Source organism: Rhinichthys klamathensis, unplaced genomic scaffold (assembly GCF_029890125.1).
Source record: "Rhinichthys klamathensis goyatoka isolate OS25496 unplaced genomic scaffold, OSU_Roscu_1.1 h1tg000282l_1, whole genome shotgun sequence".
In the NCBI taxonomy this organism is placed as follows: Eukaryota; Metazoa; Chordata; class Actinopteri; order Cypriniformes; family Leuciscidae; genus Rhinichthys; species Rhinichthys klamathensis.
Genome location: NW_026606801.1, coordinates 287,017 through 308,669, shown reverse-complemented (window position 1 = coordinate 308,669; position 21,653 = coordinate 287,017). Strand labels below are relative to the sequence as shown.

The 21,653-nt window shown below is 37.7% G+C and overlaps 1 protein-coding gene across 2 annotated transcripts; it reads left to right on the top strand.

Annotated features, from left to right (window-relative positions):
- The first annotated feature begins 862 nt into the window (after positions 1–862).
- On the top strand, positions 863–21,147 carry wdr90 (WD repeat domain 90). 2 transcript variants are annotated; one of them, XM_056269558.1, is made up of 41 exons: positions 863–1,006; positions 1,109–1,285; positions 2,069–2,207; positions 2,328–2,498; positions 2,629–2,755; positions 3,391–3,458; positions 3,542–3,663; positions 3,765–3,980; positions 4,143–4,208; positions 4,369–4,437; positions 5,163–5,273; positions 5,820–5,965; positions 6,041–6,098; positions 6,174–6,292; positions 7,053–7,214; positions 7,419–7,549; positions 8,175–8,291; positions 8,381–8,616; positions 8,746–8,888; positions 9,949–10,079; positions 10,262–10,392; positions 11,921–12,082; positions 12,158–12,286; positions 12,365–12,495; positions 12,607–12,641; positions 14,065–14,166; positions 14,235–14,467; positions 14,607–14,709; positions 14,849–14,970; positions 15,114–15,270; positions 16,142–16,332; positions 16,437–16,605; positions 16,692–16,821; positions 17,409–17,577; positions 17,656–17,778; positions 18,678–18,858; positions 18,963–19,093; positions 20,197–20,340; positions 20,513–20,632; positions 20,791–20,875; positions 20,958–21,147. In XM_056269558.1, the coding sequence occupies exons 1-41, from the start codon at positions 878–880 to the stop codon at positions 21,113–21,115; spliced, it is 5,544 nt and encodes a 1,847-aa protein (XP_056125533.1). In that variant the 5' UTR covers positions 863–877; the 3' UTR covers positions 21,116–21,147. The 2 variants fall into 2 exon arrangements, with proteins under 2 accessions (XP_056125533.1, XP_056125534.1); XM_056269559.1 differs by lacking the exons at positions 18,963–19,093; positions 20,513–20,632; positions 20,791–20,875; positions 20,958–21,147 and having other exon boundaries at positions 20,197–20,288.
- The last annotated feature ends 506 nt before the right edge of the window (positions 21,148–21,653 follow it).

The window sequence follows — 21,653 nt, the reverse complement described above, 5'->3', positions numbered from 1 at the left end:
CAGCGCGAGGAGGAGAGCGGTTCATCAACAACACAACAAACTCGCAGACCTGCAAAACCCTCAAAACATGTTTCAAATCTAAAATTATGATGAACGATGAACGGTTTTCTGATGGATAAAACCTTTCTGGACATGTAGGAAACGGAAGTGAATTGATTTAGTTTTTGGTAGTTTGTGAGCTACAGTTCGTTAGCTGTCAACAGGTGAATCAGATCTGTGAAGTAAACATGTCTTCCAGAGGTAAGATTACATTACCCATTAAATCACTTCACTGAGTATAAAGGACCTGTCCTGGACTGAGTTATTTTTTTAAAAGACGGAAGATTCTGTATATAGCAGCACAATATACAGTACAGCAGAGCACAATATCCAATACAGTATAATACAATTTGAAATATACAGTGCAGTAAATGTGCACATTATATACCATACATCAGGGGGGTTCAATCTGTTATATACCATGGATACCCCAATGTAACCAAACTAAAATTTAAAAGCCAGCTATGTTTTCATGTGTAAATATCCAGTTTAAATTGTAAATAAATTAAATTATAAATATGTGTACAATATGATTAGGAAAATATTTGGTTCATTCTACTCACTGCATTACTGTACTGTAAGGGTTTGGTACTTTATTATTTATTTATTTATTTATTTAATTTATTCTAATAAAATGTATTTTACAATTTTAAATAATTTTAATAAAACTTTTTATTATTTATTTTTACATTATTTCACTGTTTTTCCCCTAAACTTTTCACTGGACCCTCAAGCTCTACCTTGCGGACCCCAGTTTGAAAACTCCCGCTCACAATGCTTTTAACAATGTACAGCACACATGCAGGGTCGAGTGTATCTAAATAAACATCCAGCAGTGATGAATGATGATTGTGTCTGTATCTCTCCATCAGCTCTGTGGCAGCAGCCGTATGTAAACATCTTCAAACACATGAAGATAGAAGAATGGAAGAAAGTCAGCAAAGAGGGAGACGTCACAACATACATGGTAGGGGTTTAATCCATGTAAAACTATAATATGTTGTTGCTGCACAAGATTCTCATTAGCATTCATTATATGTTATATTTATCGTGCTGTATTGTTTATTAGGATAAGAAGCTGAAATGTTCTGTGTTTCGGATCCGTGGCTCTGTTCCGGCCAGTAACTACATCCTGCTTCCCAAAACCAGCAGCCAGTCTCTGGGTCTCACTGGCCAGTTCCTCTACCTGCTGTTCAGACCCAGCCCAAACAAACACTTCATCGTGCACCTGGACATCACAGCTGAGGTGAAGAGTGTAGTTTTATCTGCATAGCTACAGGCTTTCATGTGCATATCTATATTAAAGCAACACTATGGAACTTTTCAACCTTCATAATATATTTCCAAGACCCTTGTGATGGTACATCGACTTACAATAGGTTAAATGACACGTCTGCCATAGCCTGACGTGGTCTGTATTGCTTTTACTCGCACTATGTAACTTCAGGTTTCGGGTAGTAACCCGAGCACAAAAAGAACTACAAAACTCGACTGCTTTACGGCATACGTCACTTCCCCCACCACTTCCTCAAATTGTCTGTGGCCATTGCAGACATCACAAGTCTATAGCGTCTCCCTGATGCCCGCAAATTAGTTCAAATCTCCCGGAATCTAGAGCGTGCATGCGAGACAGAACATACTGTGCGCATAACATACATAGCGCGAGCACGGCAGAGAGGGAGAGAGCGAGAGACCTTGCGAGTGTACCTCACGAAAGCTAGTCAACGCGCCACCCCCCCATCAACAATCCAGTCACCAAGATATACCTCCCTGAAATGACTTCTTGCAGGTTGGGATGTCTGCCATTGTTGATTCCAAAGCCGGTGCTGGATAAACAGCGAGCGTGCGTGCGACAGTAGGCTGCGGTAGGCTAAGTTATTTACGACAGCGGTAATGGACATTTCCGCTTCCAACCTGTAGGGCGACCGCAGAGGAAAAGTTCCTTGGTGTTGCTTTAATGCTTTAGTTTTTATTATCAATAACAAAACTGTCCTGTATATCACGCTTTGTTGCTTTGTTGATCATTCAGGAGGGTCAGGTGATCCGTGTGTCGTTCTCTAACATGTTCAAAGAGTTCAAGTCCACGGCGACATGGCTGCAGTTCCCTTTTCTGTGTGGAGCTGCACACTGTTCAGTGTATGAGAATACAGCCAGTACTGCTAAACAAGGTAGTCATTCATTGTTTTATTATCATCTCACAGATGTTGGTTTTTATTATTATGATGTTTTCTACATACAGCAAGCGCTTTTTGTTGCTGTGATTGCTGAGTGATACTTGTGCATTTCAGGTTTGGTGGGCCCAGCGCCGCCGAGCACTAGGTGGACGTGTTTGACGATGGACCTACGTTACGTGCTCTCGGTTTATCTGAACCGAACACACAGTCACCTTAAGAGCATCAAACTCTGTGCCAATATGTCTGTTAAAAACATCATCACCAGTGACCTGCTGTTTGACCCTGGTACATTTAGACTTTGCTGCTTTTACAGTTGCAGATTGTGAATTGTATAACATTTAATGTCAATCTTGTGAAGCATCTTTGAGCTCTGGAACAGTGTTGTGTAAAGTAATTTTTTTTTTTTTTTTTTTAGGTGTGTCATTCTCTGAGTTCAGGCAGTCCGGTGTGATGTTGCCAGATGGCACTGCCCCGATGCCCAGAGAAATGTGTTTCCCTGTACCCAAAGGACAGAGCTGGCACCACTTATATGATTACATTAGGTGAGTGCCACTACTTTGGGAATGCACATTTCCTGTTAAATGGACACCTTTTGAATTACCTTAAAATATTAGTTTAAGTCTCGTGCTTTTGTAATTTTTATGAGCTTTTTTATATTTCTATAGAGCTTTGAATCATTTTTATTTTAGTTTTAGTCATTTTAATTATCAAAACTATTTATTTTTTAATAATTATTTAAATGACTGAAAATGATTTTTAATACTTTTAGTTTGAGTTAACAATAACAACACTGTCACGTATACCTGGTTGATGTAAGTCTTCCGATATACCCATGCATGTGTCCTTTCCCGCTCTTGTTTCCTGAGAATTTTAGTACTACTTTTTCACTATTTAATAAGCTTTTTTTAATAACACTTTTTCCCAACAACACCAAAGTCCCTTGCTGACTGAGCATGTGCATATGTCTCATTTTAGCGGAAGGTGTCTACATTTCTGATTAAAACATTTTAATGAATTTGTGGAATCAGGCAGAATACTAATAGGAATATTGCCAAATTCTGATTGATATCGGAATATTGATGTGCATGGAAACATTAGTCAGTGATTCACATATTAATGTTATTTCATTGTTTCAGAATGTATATTGCAGAAATAGAACATCTTGTGTGATTGACAGATTTCCCTCAGATGGAACAAAGTTACCATTTGATTCCATACAGAAAGGATCCAACAGTGCAGCTAAAAGTGAGTCTTACGCATGTAAACAAACACAGTCGCACACAACAACGTACATTTTTATCTGATGAAACCAAATGGTCATTCTGCAGAAGTCTCGACTGAAAAGAGCCCGCAAAGAGAAGAGAGTCGCATCTTAAGCCTCAGTAAACCTGTAAAAGACCGAGTCTCCCTCATCCAGCAGATCACCACCCCCAAATCTGCACAAGTGTTTGTGTGTGAACTTCAGTTGACCTTCATTCAAATGCAACTAATGTTGACACATACAGGCCCTAATGGCTTCTTTCTCCCCTGCTCTTCTTTCTCTCTGTGTAGAGCACTAAGCAGCGTTCGCTGATTCAGAAAACGCAACTGCCTGAGCTGATTTACACACCCTCTGGAGGCTCAGAGAGCCCGGGGTCACCAGGTCAAAGGTCGCAGGCAGGTGAAGAGGTCGCAGTAGTGTGTGCTGATGATGCTGGAGTACACGTTTATGCCCATTGCGAGGATGACGTCTATGCCCACATGACCGACAGTGAGGAGGAAATCACAGTAAGTATTGTAGATCCAAGATCGGCTTCCTCAGTTGAAATCCCAACAATGACAAGCTAAGAAGAAGAAAACTGGGTCTTTCTTTGAGTCAACATTAAATTAAAATTTGCTTTTTGTAAACATAAATAATGTGAATGAACCAATCTAAATGTTTCTTCTCAGATCATTAATGCAGCATGTCCTCGACCTGTCTCTCTGTCTTCTGACCAACCAGTGAAGCTGCCACAGGTTAACCATGCATAAACACACTTATTTATCACCTGGACAACACAGACTAACAGAACATAAATGTATACTGAAGAAAGGTTAATATGATAAAGCCTGTGCAAATATCTTCAGCATTGTTTGTGTGCTATGGTCATTTGGAGGGTTTCTGTATGTATTTCAGAAGTTGTATCCTGACCCCATTCTGAAGCTAAACAGAATTATTGGCTTCGGAGGAGCTACAATGAGATGTGTGAGTGACACACACACACACACACACACACACACACACACACACACATTAGGATGTAACAATGCATCATCTTGCAGTAAAAATTCAATGCATTGAACAGAATTTTAATAATTGATTATATTATAATTGATAACGATTTCACAATCGTTAAATATGTGAATCACCGAAGGACAATGCAGATAAAGACATTTTTATCTTATTTAAGCATATTTTAATAATAATGGGGAACCTTCATGTACATATACAGAAATGAACGGTGTGTGTAATTGTGTAAATTTCCCCTAAAAGTCACAGAATAGACGCCAGCTATTGGAAAAAAATGAAATAATAATGCAGATAACTTTTTTTTTTGTGGTTTATTTCCCTTATTTTTCACATTCATTACTTTGATAATAACCCAGTGTTCTAGTAGATTTATTCTGGTCAACTGAATGTGTTTTTACTGAAGAAACATGAAAAACATCTATGACCTGAATAAACCTACTAGAACACTCTGCAATGACCTAGATAACCGAGTGTTCACAGACATATCTATAACACAGTTCTTCAGTCTGTGAATGTGAAACCAAGGGACAGGGTAAATTTCCCTTGTCTTACATTTGTGTCTTCTACATATTTTTGAAAATAATTCTCGTACCAAATTTAGTAGAATGATTTCATGATGCATTGCTTTAATATCATAAATATCATATGGTAGACTTTTTTTCATATTGCCCCTCTCTCAGGCTGTATGGAGCTCAGATGGGCAGGAAGTTGTGTATCCCTGTCATGCCATTATCATAAGCATGACTCTTTCCTCCGGACAACAGAGATTCTTCATCGGACACACAGATAAGGTATTTCACACACACACACACACACACACACACACACACACACACACACACACACACACACACACACACACACACACACACACACACACACACACACACACTCACTCTTAAAGATTTCTAATGATTTTACCATTGTTTAGTGGTGTTATGCATGTGAAGGAAAGTCATATTACAATAGCAATATGATAAAAGACACCTATGATTAATATTCTTAATAGTTTTAAAAAATAAATTAAATTCTTTAAACTTATACATGATATTATATAGTAATATTGATAATATATAAATAAATAATAGATATATATACAAAGAATATTTAAAAAATATGTTATTATTATGCTAAGCAATGTAGCAACTTGTCACAATAGTATAGAGTCTAAACGATGGTCACAGTTGTTGTGTGTGTCGTTTATTGTATAACATGGTTCATGCAATTCGTATTTAGAATTTATTTTACAATAACAGTGATCATTTCATTTTGCATTAAGCTACAGTTAGGTTAGCTGGCCTTGATTTTCCTGTTGATGTATACCTGTTGTTTGTCAGGTCTCGGCTCTGGCGTTAAATGCCAGTTCTACGGTGTTGGCATCAGCTCAGACGGGCACAAATAGTCTGATTCGTCTCTGGAGCTACAGCGGAGGAGTGTGTCAAACCATTATTCCTACACACACACATGCTCTGAATCTGCTTAGGTACACCAAACACGCATGTACAACACAGCTGGATCTCTCAAGGCCCTTTAGATGATGATGTTGTTGTTGTTTTAGTTTCTCACAGAGTGGAGGAGTGCTGTGTGGCGTAGGGAAAGACAGTCACAACAAAACTGTGAGTTTTAGGATGTGAAGAACTATACTTTTTTATTGTGAGTGTTTGTATTAATTGTTTGATTTGCTTGTTTAGACGGTGATCCTTTGGAACACAAGGCGTGCGGCAGAGGGAAGTGTTGTTCCAGTTTTAGCTAAAGCACACACAGACGTGGACATCCAGATGATGAAGATAGCGTTCTTTGATGATACACGGTGCGCATACACACTTGTATTGTAATTACAGCCAATCTAAACATGTTTGAGGTTTAATGTGGAGTGGGATTTTGTTGTAGCCTAGAAATCTAGACGCACCCTAGCGGCAGCGAAAATTATTTCGCAGCCAGTGTGGTCTAGCAACTCTCCATAGGCTTTTGAGCTGGAAAAACCAAAAACTGGTCAGGCCAATCACATCGTGTATAGAGTCGGCGGGCGGGCTTAACACAATGACGGCACAGTTCATGACGTTCCGCGTGATTTCCATAGGTGATTTCCCTGCTACTTGAAAACAATGAAGATGCAGCGGTCTTTCGAATCGGCTTTGGCCGCGACTCTGGAGGACTTGGAGTTAAGAGAACGTCACTTAAGTTATTCTTAAGGGAAGATGTGTTCGGATTTTTGCCGTCCTGATACGGCAAAAGTTTAATATATCAATTAGCTCCGCTGGTGGAAAAACGCATGGGACTCACTCATCTACAACCGTTCGTTGCTCTGGTTGGTTGTAGCGTTATCCTATTGCGTGCAGAGGGATTTTGAAAGGTAACCGTTTATCCCGCCCCTCGGATTGAGGCATGTCAATGGAGAGTTCCCAGACCTAACATCTTGATGTAGGTCTGGCATGCCAGGCTAATTTTGTTGTACAATATGGTCAATAACATTAACAGGGTTACTAGCTAATGTTATTAACCTCAATTCTACCCCAGTTTTTAATCATATTGGCAGATTATAGGTGTGTATATTGTGTTTGTTTGTGCAGTATGGTGTCGTGTGGTTTAGGTAACGTGCGACTATGGCGTGTGCGTGGTGGTTCTCTACGTTCCTGTCCTGTGAATCTTGGACAGTATCACAGTCTGGAGTTTACTGACCTCGGATTTGAGCAGGGACACGCTCAGGACCTACCGGTGGATGAACGCACACTGTGAGTGCACAGAAAAATGTGACATTATGACCAACAAACTATTTAAATAAGAGTAATTAGTTGTACAGACCCGCTGATATTAAAGGGTTAGTTCAGCCCAAAAATGAAAATTCTTTCATTAACTACTCACCCTCTACTAACTAACTCTTTAATTCGGTAATTTTATCTTGATCTCATCCTGAAGTGTTATTGTGATTGGAGCAGGTTTGTCAGCAGTAGGAGTGGTCACATCATGGAGATCGACTATGTTGCCGTGGCGATAAAAAACATCAGGAGGCTCCTCCCAGCTCAAGAAAGCCACGCCCACCAAAGAGAAAAACAGACCTTTAGATCAGGTGAAAATTTGTGTTTTTGATTATGGCTCATATATTCCTCATTACATCTCTACCTGTTTGTTTCTGCCTCCCCAATGTTCTCGTCAGTATGTGTAAAAAAGCCCTTAAAAAAGTTATATTATTCGGTTCTGTCTAAGGGTGTGTCTCTTTAGACCCCTCACTTTCTGATTTGATTTTGAATTTGATTCAGGGAATTTAAAGCTATTCTTAATTCATCCCAGTTTTTCAGGTACAGTAAAAACAAAACGAAAATTAAACTATGTAGTTTGCAGTCTGGTGTATGGTGGAATTTAACTATTATTATTGTTAATTATTATTGATGCTCAGCATGTATAAAATATCAGCTATAAACTCACAATTAGAAGACCATTTAGCAATATTACTTTACATTCGTTTATTTTTTATTTATTTATAATATACTTACTGTATTATAAATATGTTTACATTTATTTATTTATTATTTGAATATGTTTGTTAATTATTTATTTATTGTTTGTTTGAATATATTGACAGTATTATAAATGTGTTTACATTTATTTATTTATTTATTATTTAAATATGTTTATTTATTTATTGTTTGTTTGTTTGTTTTAAGATATTGACAGTATTATAAATGTGTTTTCAGGTGCCGGTATTGCGGTGAACAGCATCAGTGTGTGTGCCGAGTTCTGTGTGACCGGTTCAGAAGATGGATTCATGCGTCTGTGGCCTCTTGACTTCTCATCAGTTTTTTTAGAGGCGGGTCAGTACTCCCCTGTCAATCTCTCTCACAACCAATTACCTTGCTTATAACTAACTAATTAATTAATACGATTTTTGGTGTGTTTGTAGAGCACGAGGGTCCCGTCAGTTTGGTGTGTGTGTCCTCGGACGGCTCTAGAGTTCTAGCGGCAACAACCGCCGGGAATCTTGGGTACCTGGATGTTGGCAGCCGTGGTTACCGTACATTGATGAGGTCACACACAGGGAGTGTTTTGGGCTTCAGTGTGGACGGAGTTAGACGGCGTGTTACCACCGTGTCCAGAGACAGCACTGTACGAGTGTGGGACATGGACACCATGCAACAGGTCATTTATGGGAATGTTTATCATTAAAGCATACATGCTTTAGCATGCTGTTGGCCATGCATAAACATGCACCAGACGTGCTGATATTACCATGAAGTTAATATACTTTGCCTCTAATTCGTGTTTCAGCTCTATGATTTTGTCTCTGATGATGATGAAAGTCCCTGTTCAGTTGCATTCCATCCCAGCATGCCTCTCTTCACCTGTGGATCGAGCTCTGGAACCGTCAGAGTGTTTGATATTCAAACGTCGAGCTTAATCGCCCAGCACAGGTACATACACACTCTCAAATACGCATCTGTCCTCACAAGCACTCTATGTAATGTATGTACACTACCGTTCAAAAGTTTGGGGTCAGTGAGAATTTTATTTTTATTTTTTGAAGGAAAGAAATCAATACTTTTATTTATCAAGGACAGTAAAGACATTTATAATGTTACAAAAGATTCTATTTCAAACTAATGCTGTTCTTTTGAACTTCCTATTCATCAAAGAATCCTAAAAAAAAAAAAACTGTACAACTGACAGACCAACAACTGTTTCAACATTGATAATAATAATAAATGTTTCTTGAGCATCAAATCCTCATATTATACTGATTTGTGAAGGATCATTTGACACTGAAGACACTGACACTGGTGATGCTGAAAATTCAGCTTTGATCACAGGAATAAATTACACTTTACTATATATTCACACAGAAAACAGCTGATTTACACTGGAATAATATTTAATACTATAACTGATTTTTGTTGTATTTTTAATCAAATAAGCGCAGCCATGGTTAGCAGAAGAGAATTCTTTTAAAAGTATTTAAAATCGTACCGACCCCAAACTTTTGAACGGTAGTGTATCTCTACTGATGATGCAAAACCTTTGTTCAGCAAGGATGCAGACTTTAAAAATACATTTCTAATGTTACATATTTCAAATAAATGCTGTTTTTGTACTTTCTATTCATCAATGAATCCAGAATACACAAAAATATTAAATATTAACACTCAAGACTTGAGTAATGATGCCGAAAATTCAGCTTTTCATCACATGAATTAATTATATTTAAAATGGATTCAAATAGAAAATGGTTATTTTAAATTGTAATAATATTTCGCTATTTTACAGGGGTTTTTTTCTGTATTTTTTATCAAATAAATCCAGCCTTGGTGAGCAATGAGCATTAGAGACTCCTTTCAAAAAGATTTTAAAAAACTTACCCACCCCAAACTTTTGAACTGTAGTGTATATTGTAGTAACATTATTATTTAAACTACAAAAAGCACATTCATATTCCTCTTAAAAGTGTATTGATTTAATTTGTGTGTGTGTTGGCAGGCAACACATGGGATCAGTTGAGAGTGTGATATATTCTCCTGATGGTCAGTGTCTGTTTAGTGCTGGCGCTCTTGGATACTTGGTACTTTACAACTCTTCTGAAAATGACCATCATGTGGTCCGTGTTCTGGGTGAGTAAATGCTCGCTCTTTCAGCACAATATCACATGTATGATGACAGTTGCCCTTCACAGCACATTCAGATGAACGACTCAGCTTTCTGTTTTTATTTGTAGACATCCTTTTCAGGAGAACTGAAATATCCAAAGGACTATGTGGAAGCAGCATTCTGAATTATTTCTATTTTGTCTAAGGTAATGCGGTTGCACGGGGTGTGAGTCGTGGCCCGGAGACTTTGGCCGTGAGTTCTGACAGCCGCTGTCTAGCGCTGGTCGGACCGACCGAACACATCGTCACAATCATGGAGGCACAGTCACTTAATGAGGTACATCAAAACCATAGTGTTTGTCAGAGCTGAGATTTAATACTTGCTTGACACATGTAAGAGCATTTGGATCACAACTTTTGATCCCATCCTACCTCTCTCACAGTGTCTGAGAAAAATAAAAATAAATCAGTAAATAACAATGAATACATTAAAAAAAACTTTTCAATCATTATTTTTGTGCTGAGCTCTGTTGAATCTGGGACATGATCAAAATCTCACTTTTTTGTGTTTTTCTTTTCTTCATTTTATTATTTCAAACAATGATTTATGTTATTTTAGTATTTATATACTATTATATAATTTATTAATATTTTGAATTAGCTTTTTAGTCATCATTTTAATTTTAGTTTTAATATGAGTATGTGCTTTTGTCAGTTTTATTCGTAATATAATGGATAGATATTTTTATTTAACATGATTTTTTTTTAAGTTTTAATAATTGTATTACTTAAACTTATTTATTTCAGTTAGTTGCCATTGCCATTTTGCAACATTCCTAATTTTTCCAAATTTGAATCTAATATTTATATTTTATTAATTTTATTTAATTTTATTTCTGTCAACGAAGCTATTCTTGGTAACACTTTAGTTTAGGGTCCAATTCTCACTATTAACTATTTGCTTATTAACATGCATATTACTAGGATATTTATTAGTACCGTAAAACTTTAAATAATAGCCGAGTCCCAAATAGACGCCTGTCTCTTTTACACGCCTGGTGTGGCTGCAGGTTTGGGTAAATAAAGGCCGGTCTCAAATAGAGGCCGGGTCTGTTTTTTAGTTTCGGGTTGTATTTAATCCTCTAAAACCGCCAGATCGCCCGCTTTTTGGCCGCCGCCAAAGCACATTTTTGTCCCTCCAAAGCCTTTTTTTGATCGATGAGTGATGTAGAATAGAATTACTGCTGCGCTTGACAGGATGCGTTACGAGCAGAGAGAGAGAGAGAGAGCGCCCCGGCCGCGCGCGCGCACTCTCACGTCTTCAAACAACACGAGCGCTGTCTTGCTCTCTCTCCCTCGCGCATATTAATCAAAATCAATTGACGCGATAGTAAAAGGTCGGAAGACCGCAGTTTCACGTGGAGCATTTGGAGATTTTTAGAGATTAGAGACAGGCCTATACACTCAATGAACAACATCTCAACACTAAATTATAAAGGCCTGTCTCATATAGACGCCTGTCTCAAATACAAGCCGGTGCAGTTCGACGATTTGGGTAAATACAAGCCCGGGCTACTATTTGAAGTTTTACGGTACTTTATAAAGCACATATTAATGCCTTATTCTGCATGACCATATTCTACATTCCTAATCCTAGCCAATACCTAAACTTAACAACTACCTTACTAACTATTAATAAGTAGTAATTTGGAGTTTATTGAGGCAAAAGTCGTAGTTAATAGTTAGGTAATAGTGAGAATTGGACCCTAAACGAAAGTGTGACCCCATTCTTAATAGCTTGTTAACAATTACAACAGTATGAAATGCTGTACATGCTAAATAACATTTGTTTCGGTGTGTGTCAGCTACTTCGGGTTGATGTGAGCATTCTGGATGTTGAGAGCTCAACGCTGGACTCTGCCCTGAATGTGTGTTTCTCACCCACGTCACTGTCACACCTGCTCGTCACCACCTCAGCCAATAAGATCCTCTGGATTGACACACACACAGGACAACTTCTAAGACAGGTAAAAGACTAAAGGCGAATACTTTCTGAGAACATTAAGTATCACGTATTGGAATGATTATTAATGTAATTACAGGTGTCTGAGGTGCATAAGCATCAGTGTGTGTCTCTGGCTGTCAGTGAAGATGGCCGTTATTTGCTGACGGCCGGTCAGAACTCTCTGAAGGTGTGGGACTATGACATGCACCTGGATGTCAATTCACAGGTATGTTTGTTTGAACACTGGATTTGATGGTGCGCAGAGGACATAATGAGATCAAGAATGTGTTTGTTTCTCCTTCAGGTGTTCATCGGTCACTCTGAGCCCATCAGACAGGTGAGGTTCACGCCTGATCAGATGGGCGTGGTCACCGTAGGCGACGCCCTCTTCTTCTGGGACTTCCTGGCACCCCCACGAGAGATTTCACACTGCAGGTAAGACCTGCATTTTCCATAATACTGTACATGGTTTTAATCTCCTTTTTAGTTATTTGTTAGTAACTAGGATTTTTTAAAATTGTTGAAATCTTTCTCTTTTCCAACCAGGTCTCTAGCTATAGAGGCCTCCCCTCATAAATCAGGTACGAGAAGCTAAATATTAACTTTGTCTCTTGTTATTGGAAGATTATGAATTTTTAGGTCAATCTTACAAATCACCCGAAAACAAATTAATAAAAATGAATATGATCATTTGCATAAAGAAAATAAAGCCTGTTTATATGACCTTAAAAATTATTTTGCATTTTAACAATAAAGCACATTAAAAAATGTCTTTACTGTTTTGTTTTCGTTAATTTACTCCTGTAATTGATCCTGAAGCATTTATTTTTAACATTCTTAACCATTTTTTTCTTTGCAATTTTGCTAAAAAATTTTAATAGATTATATTTGATGTTATTTTTATATTTCAATATGTTTAGACAGAAGATGCAAAAGCTGCTAAATGCCACCTCCGTCAAAAATTAGATGATGATATTGAGCGAATGCTCTCCGCATACGTTAATCAAATACTTTTGCTTCAAATCCGCTAAATCCCAGCCTCCGGCCATTCTTAAATAAACGGCACTTCCCTTTTGCCAGCAAAAGCCTCTGTTCACAGAACCAATCAGAAGATGCAAACGGAATCATATGATTTCAAGATGAATGATGGTGTGCGTATGAGCCAGCTTTCAATTGTTGAGCTGCAAGTTTTTATCCTGTTTAAAGAGATTTTTAACTAAACACTAATTGTTGGAGGAGTATGATGAAATGGATGAACCTGTGGTAGTGTCAGTCACAAAAGCCTGTGTTGTCAACCTCATAATTCTGCCCGCTAAGACTAAAGAAAATCGTTATAGTGGCAATGACAGCATTTCGCGAGTAGCGTGTAAACACAACCCTAACAATAAACAAGTCTTTAACCAAAAACCTATAAATAATGTTGCCAGAAGAGTAAAAGAGCAGACGAAGGGCCCTACGAGCGAGACGCAAGAGCAAGAGTGAGCTAGAGATGTAGGAACTCTCCAAGCATTTATACATAGTTTAAGGTCAAAAACATCTATTCTAAGACTCAGCTTTAGTCTCTTGGTATCAAGTATGCAGAAATGAGGCAGAGCATTGTGGTTTAATCACCTCAGCAGCAGAAAGAGACAAAAAAATGTGGCATGTCTAACCCAATGCAAATACAGCTGTACCTTAATTCTAAGAAATGTAATATTAGACGTATAACACACTTTGCAGAAGACGGAAATAAATTGGCATGTCTCAGCTTTTTGGAGAAGCAGCCACAAAATATAAACATGTACTTTTTCAGAGTAGAGGTGAACTAAATGTCTGGTCTCAATAGAACATGTAAATATGAGTATATGATATTAAAATATACAATAGACAAAAAGGATAAATGGATTAATACAAGAATAATATGTTTGAAAGAATGACTCATGGAAACAACCATAAAAGAATAACCATAAGCATAAATTATTTTCTTATACATCATACACCATGTATGATGATCCTCTTGTTCAGCTCACAGTTGGGTGGAGCTAAGTGGAGCTGAGCTGTCCAATGAGAGTCCTCGAGAGGCATTATTTCAGCCTTCTTCACTGTCTGCTATGAAGGACAGTAGAGGTATGTGTTCATGAGCATTTGACCTCATTCATGTGTCAATATTTAATCTCGGACACTTTCTCCTCTAGGTTTCCTGTGCGATTCTACAGCTGAACTGCAGCTCAGTCCCACAGCAGGACACACACACTCCCCTAAACACACCTCCTTCCTGAGAGTGACCGAATGGGTGACGAATGAGGACACGCCCACTATCCCAGCCAACCAATCAAGGACGGAGAAAATACGAGATGGTCACACGGCAATCCGTCCAGACTGTTATAAACACTTCACTCCACGCTTTAAGACTACTGTGCTAGATCAGGTGTATATTTGTGATGAATTATTCATTAATATGTCAATCTCAAAAGTGAATTGTGCATTATTAACATTTAAACCAGAACACAATTCAAACTCTTTTGTATACTGTGTCCTCTTCTCCACAACAATCATTCACTTTTTAGACCGTAGTAGCTCCGCCCTCAGGACAGGCGGGCCTGAGTCTAAAGGCTGTGATTGGCTATAATGGCAACGGTCGTAACAATATGGTCTGGAATCCAGACACAGGTAAATACTAAGTATCTAAGTATAAACTCTTTCATGATGTCCATCACATAAAATGCATGTGCACGTTTTGTGTGTCCTTTCTCAGCATGTATGTGTACACAACTGTTATTTAGCTACATCTTCTTGTGTGTGTTTGCAGGTTTATTTGTGTACTCTTGTGGGTGTGTCGTCGTCGTTGAGGATCTTCACACAGGCTCACAGAGACAGTGGTTCGGTCACACAGAGGAGATCTCAACGCTTGCTGTTACCCATGATGCACAGGTACCACACAGGCATGATTTAGTATTTACTACAAATGTATAAATCACACACTCTTCCTCTGTTTCCACCAGTTGGTGATGCTTTATTGTTAGCAAACATTAGGAGCCTCAGAGTGAAACCTCGGTGTCTAATTTGCTCGGCAGACGGTTGCATCTGCATCAGGGGGCGGAGCTTCACACAGCAGCCTAATCTGCATATGGAGTGTTTCAGACGGTTCCTGTAGAAACCGCCTCTCCTATCACAAGGGGGCAGTGCAGAGGCTTACGTTTTCCAGGGATGACATGTACCTCCTCTCAGTGGGTCAGTGTTTCATATTATTTTTCATTATGGGGTCATGTTTTTCCCACTCAGCACATGTGCTCCTAATTTCAAAAATGGAGAAGTGCAGATACAGTTTATTGTGTAACTAAAATAGCAATAATAACCAGAAAAAATGTTTTTGCATAAAATATGCATTCTTATGTGCACCATCTAAAACGTATTACGGTATAAACACCATAAACATTGTCAAAAATATTAAGCAATCGCTTGGTATAAATATGCGCTATTCATTGATTGATAATTATTTCATTGATTATTCATTGAAATCTCTTTTCCGACCCCAAATTTAAGACCTCTTAAAATTATAATAAAGACTTCTGTTAAACCATTCAAGATGTTTAAGTCTTTTTAATTTTGGAAAGAATAAACATCTGAACACATGACTTTCTAAGGACCCAGGGGACCTACTTTTTATTCACACACATGCTTCTAAATATATCTGACAGTTTTCACACATCTATTTTTAGCCTCAAATGCAAGTGAAATGTTAAGCCCTGTTAAATACATTATTATGCTGTAACAAACAAATATTATGCCCATTTTGCACTTACATTGGAAGTCCTTAGTAACAGTCAACAGCATATTATCTACTGGGACAAAACAAATCCTGGTTACCGTAGTTGCGTTATTTATTTATAACATTAAAATTAAGATAAATTGTAAATTCATTTGAAAGGAATTTTAGAAAGGAAAAACATGTCTGAAAAGTTTCAAATAAAACGAAAATCTAGAACCACATTTTATTCCTTGCAAATCAATTGACTTTCTTCAGACATATTATAAATCTTCTCTTTATGATGAATCATTTGTATTTGTATCATTTGTATGATGTGGTTTAATATGCTCTTAGGTGATTTCTCGGAGCCGGTGGTGGCGCTGTGGAGCACTCGATCATTTGAGCTGCTCTGTAACGTTCAGATACACGTCCCGCTGCATGATGCTTCTTTCTGCCCGTTCACTGCTAATGAGCTGACGCTCGTAGGCAGCAGTGCTGTCGTTTTTACTCGCATTCAAACACGCGATAACGCCACTGAACTTCAGGTATGTACTGGCACTGTATGCATGAAAAGAATCCTTCTGCATACACACATGCATACACCGTTGCAAAGAAGTAAGTTGGTAAATATGCTTTCCTCCTCCTGAAGGTGCAGAAAGTGGGTTTACCAGATGCAGTAGGGCAGGCAGAGGTGACATCACTGTGCTATAACACGCACCATATCTTGTACACGGGCACAAACACCGGCCACGTGTGTGTGTGGGACTGTAACACACAGCGCTGCTTTGTGACCTGGGAAGCAGATGGTGGAGAGATAGGTGTGTGTGAGAAATGTTTATCACATTTGGGTCGTTGGGAAACGGGAAGTGATCATAAATAAGTGTTTTTGTGTGCATTTGTGTAGGTGTGGTAGTTTGCCGTGGGAATAAGCTGGTCACGGGGAGTAACACCAAAAAATTGAGACTGTGGTCTGTAGCTTCAGTCCAGAATCTCAGGAGCCCAAATAACAAGAGCAGCGCAGGACAGGATGATGGGTAAACATGCAAACACTCACTTTATCTCCTTCAACAATGCTTTAGGTTCTCTCGGTATATACACACTTCTGTTTGGTTTGGGGTCGGTAAGATTAAAAAAATAAAATAATAATAATGGTTTTAAATTAAGATTCATCAAGGCTGTATTTATTCGGTATAAAATAGTTATTTTAACTTGTAATAATATTTCACAATATTGCTGTTTTCTATTTGAATACATGTTAAAATTAAATTTAAAACTATTAATTTTTTTTTTATTTTTTTTTTTTTATCTTACTGACCCCAAACATTTAAATGGTAATTTCCACCTCAGTAGAAAAAAATCTAAATGTAATTGTGAGGTGAACAATTACAAAAAGTAAAAAAAGTACAAAAATTGTAAGATTTAATATCTCAATCATGTGAAATAAAGTTGCAACGCAAAAAATTAAAGTCAAAATAGTGTCACATTGTGAAATATAGTCATGACTCGTGATTATGAGAAATACATTTTGTTACATATTTTGTTCTAATTACCATAGAAAAAATGTCACTTTCACTTTTTAAAAAATAATTATAAAGAACTTCACTTGTTTTGAACCCGGCAGAGCTCAGGTGCAGCTGGAACAAGAACTGCTGTTGGATGGGACAGTGGTCAGTGCGGCGTTTGACAATGCCATGGACATGGGGATTGTGGGAACGACAGCGGGAACCCTGTGGTATATCAACTGGGCCGACAGCACCAGTATACGTCTGATCAGCGGGCATAAAAGCAAGGTACTTTTTATCCCTACCAATCGGATTAGACGCAGATTAGAAGACTAAAAGCAGCAACTTCTACTCAAACTCCCCCAGGTGAACGGAGTGGTTTGTAGTCCGGATGAGAAGCATTTCGTGACGTGTGGGCAGGACGGCAGTGTGAGAGTTTGGGCCCTGCAGAGCCACGAGCTGCTGGTGCAGTTTCAGGTGCTGAACCAGGTGAGGAGAAACACACTGATAACACACTGCTATATGTGTGCAGGACGCCACACTTTAAAATCAGTTCACAAAACACTCTGACGGACTTTGTTTGGTGCTGCAGATGCCTTGTGTCTGGGACGACAACAGTTCTTCATAGTAGCCAATCACTATCCTAGATTTTTTTTAAAGGCTTTCCAACCTACTTTTGTGCATGACTTTGTACTGAATAATATATCCACCTCAAATAAGATTTTAATGCAAATTTTATTCACATTTTGGTGTTTCCATCCTGCGTTTTTAATGCGATAATCCAAAATTTGCATAAGTGGCCTCATAACCTTCTACTTTGATGTATAGTACTGTTCGAAAGTTTGGGGTCAGTACAAACATTTTTATACTTGTATTCAGCCAGGATGCCTTCAATTGATCAAAAGTGTCAGTAAAGACATTTATAATGTTACAAAAGATTTCTATTTAAAAAAAATGCTGTTCTTTTGAACTTTCTATTCATCAAAGAATCCTGAAAAAATGTATCATGATTTCTAGAAAAAATGTATAATAATCATTGATAATAATCAGAAATGTTTCTTGAGCATCAAATCATCATATTAGAGTGATTTCTGAAGGATCATGTGACACTGAAGACTGGAGTAATGCTGAAAATTCAGCTTTGATCACAGGATATAAAAAAATGTTAAAGTAGAAAACAGTTATTTTAAATTGTAATATGATCTCACAATATTATTGATTTTACTGTATTTTTGATCAAATAAATGTAGCCTTGGTGAGCAGAAGAGACTTCTTTTAAAAACACTGCTAATGATCTTTCTCTTATCTCCTGTCAAACAAGTTCTCTGCTTTTTTATTGCAGTTATTGTTTAATTGTGTTTGAATGTGGTGATTTCTCTGTATTGCAGAGCTGTGAGTGTGTGTGTTGGACTCCTCCGAGGGGGGTGTATGAGGCGAGCGGCCACACGTGTGTTGCGGGCGGTTACAGTGATGGTACTGTGAGGATCTTCTCTCTGGAGTCGGCCGAAATGGTGCTGAAACTACAACCTCAGCCTGTGTCTGTGTGTGCGCTGCAGTACTCGCACTACGGTGAGAGAGTGTGTGTGTTAGACTCAGTGTCCAGTGTCTGATCGTTTGTGTGTTTATGTTCACTATATGCATGTGTGTGTGTGTATGTGTGTGTGTGTGTGTAGGGCATGTGCTGTTGTCTGCTGGTCGTGATGGTCTCATCACCGTCAGTAGTCCTGCCACTGGAGTCACTGTACGCACCATCAGTGACCACAAGGGGGCGCCCATAACGACAGTGCAGTGCACCAGCAAACAGGTTTGTGCATGTATGCGTGTCCTTGGTTTTCTTTTGTAAGGCAAATGACTCAACATTATGATATGGAATTGTGAGCCATACCCAAAAGGTATTTGGGGGACTTAAGTCACACAAAAAAGAAATGCATGAATTTTATTCAAAGACATTAAGACCTCATACGTGAAGAAGAAAAGTGAACATTAGCGAAGAGAAAAGATCCTGCAGCATTTGAGACACAAAGATACATATATCCAATGACATTGTTACAATTAAGTGTTACTTAAGTGTCCAAATACATAGTGGCTTAGCACGATTATCTAATTGCAAAGGCTGTGATTTAATCAAATAAATATCTGTTCTGTGTGTTTCAAGTGAAGTGCGGTACTGTGTTCTTTTACACGCGAGCAGCTCGAAGTGGTATAATGTTTGAACAGGAAGAAATGAAAACAGCCATAAATATGTTTTGTACAGTTGTACTGAAAAATAAAATAATAATTATATTATTATTATTATTATTATTATTATAGTATTATTTTTAAATACTAGTTTTTTATTTTACTGTGAAATATTACAATAGTAAAATTTCTTGTTTTGTTTAATATTTTCTGAATAAAAAGAATGTTATTTATTTGTTATTTATTTATGTCAATGTCAAAATAGGTCAATTTATTGTTATTGTAATAATAATGATAATAATTATTATTATTATAACAATAACAATAATTTCTAATTATTTTTATTAAATAAAATAAATGTAACTATAATGTATATAATATTCATATATAATAACAATAATCATAATTTATTTTTTGTATTATTATTGATACTATTATTATTTTAATAATAATAATAATTATTATTATTATTATAGTCATATTAATATGTAATCACAACATTTTGGGCTAAATTGTGCAGCCCTACAAACAAGCCAAGCAATTTTGTAGCTTTTTTAAAATCACATTTTAAATTACAATCATAATTTTTTATCAGAAAAATCACAATTGTATTTTTTACCCAAATCGTGCAGCTCTACTTCTGAGTGATTTAACTAGTGTGTGTGTGTGTGTGTGTGTGTGTGTGTGTGTGTGTGTGTGTGTGCGCGCGCTGATATAAATGTCTTCTAGTATAAGGAGTTTGGTCTGGAAGGAAATGAGCTCTGGTTGGCCGTGAGCTCAGACAGGCGTGTCAGCATCTGGGCTGCTGATTGGACGAAGGATAAATGCGAGCTGCTTGATTGGCTGACATTCCCAGCACCCACCCCACCAGAGGTGATTGACACACTGAATATTCACAAGCCAATAAATATGCCCTGACCGTGTTCCTATGTTATGAACAGTTACACTTTGTCTTATTGCGCTACTCTGATCATTCAAAGGTTCCTATTGTAGTTGAAAAGTCTAAAGAAGTAACGTTTGTCTCCAACTTTGTCCTTTAAATCAGGATGTACTTGCATTACCTCCCAGTCTGGCAGCGTTCAGCCCCAGTGAGAGGGGAGTGGTGGTTTACACCGGCTACGCTGTGGAAAAAGAGATCATCTTTTACTGTCTTTACAAAAAACAGGTATTGATGGACTGACATAAAACAACACATTTATACACACACACACCTTTATAACCATGAGCGTATACCTCAGTTGTCTCTCCACACAATTTCATTGACCAATTGAAATCCTCCTGAGAGATTGTGAGATAATGATGCAGTGGTGTTTTGTTTTCTAGGTTTTGAGGACGATCTCTCTGGCCGATTGGGCACTGTGTCTCAGTCTGTGTTCGACTGGAAGGCTGCTCGCTGTTGGATCACACCGTCAGTGTGCCCGTGCCGTTTTACTTACAACAAGGTCTTAGAGAGGTATACGGTCATCTAACAGTGATGCCTTGTGTTTCAGAGCGCGTCCTGAAGCTGATTCATTCCTCCAGCGGGCGTTTTCAGGATTTCCCGTCTCACAGTGACTCGGTTCACGTGTGCGGCTTCAGCTGGTCTGGATCTCAGCTCTTCACTGCTGCTCATAATGAGCTCTTACTGTGGGCTGTACACGGCTTATAATGTTAGGAGAACACTAATGCTACTGTCGGATGCCTGTCGGATGTTTTGGATTGCAGTAGGTACTCCGATTTTCAGATTTGACTTTTTTTGTTCAGTAGAAATGTTGCATTGATGCAGCAGAGCAGTTCTGCCATGTTTTGTATCCAGTTAGGCATGAGTTGAACTTTTATTAATTAACAGTTTTTGTAGTCTTTTAATTTGTTTTAATATTTTTTGAATGCATTGTACTTTACTAATACTTTTTACACTGTTTAAAATTATTTTGCTAGTAAGAAATACCCTGAAATTGTCATGCACTTTGATAAATAAAATTCATAGAAAATCTGAAGTACTCTTGTCTGCATTAAATAAAGCCATTGACACACAGTTACAGTAAACAGAGCCTTATTTTTACACTTACAAAATAACTTTCATTAATGTCCTTAACAAACATTTGGCTCATGTAAATTCAAATAATATAATAAAGCTTGTTTTTTTTATCATTTTGTTTATTTGAAAAAACCTTTTATATAAAACATTATATAAAACATTTTTAATA

Bases quoted from the DNA above. Each gene is read 5' to 3' on its own strand.
- wdr90 (XM_056269558.1), top strand. From the start codon at position 878: ATGAATGATGATTGTGTCTGTATCTCTCCATCAGCTCTGTGGCAGCAG. The intron at 8,292-8,380 runs GTCAGTACTCCC...GTGTGTTTGTAG, and splicing joins ATCAGTTTTTTTAGAGGCGG to AGCACGAGGGTCCCGTCAGT. The intron at 12,287-12,364 runs GTATGTTTGTTT...TTTCTCCTTCAG, and splicing joins ACCTGGATGTCAATTCACAG to GTGTTCATCGGTCACTCTGA.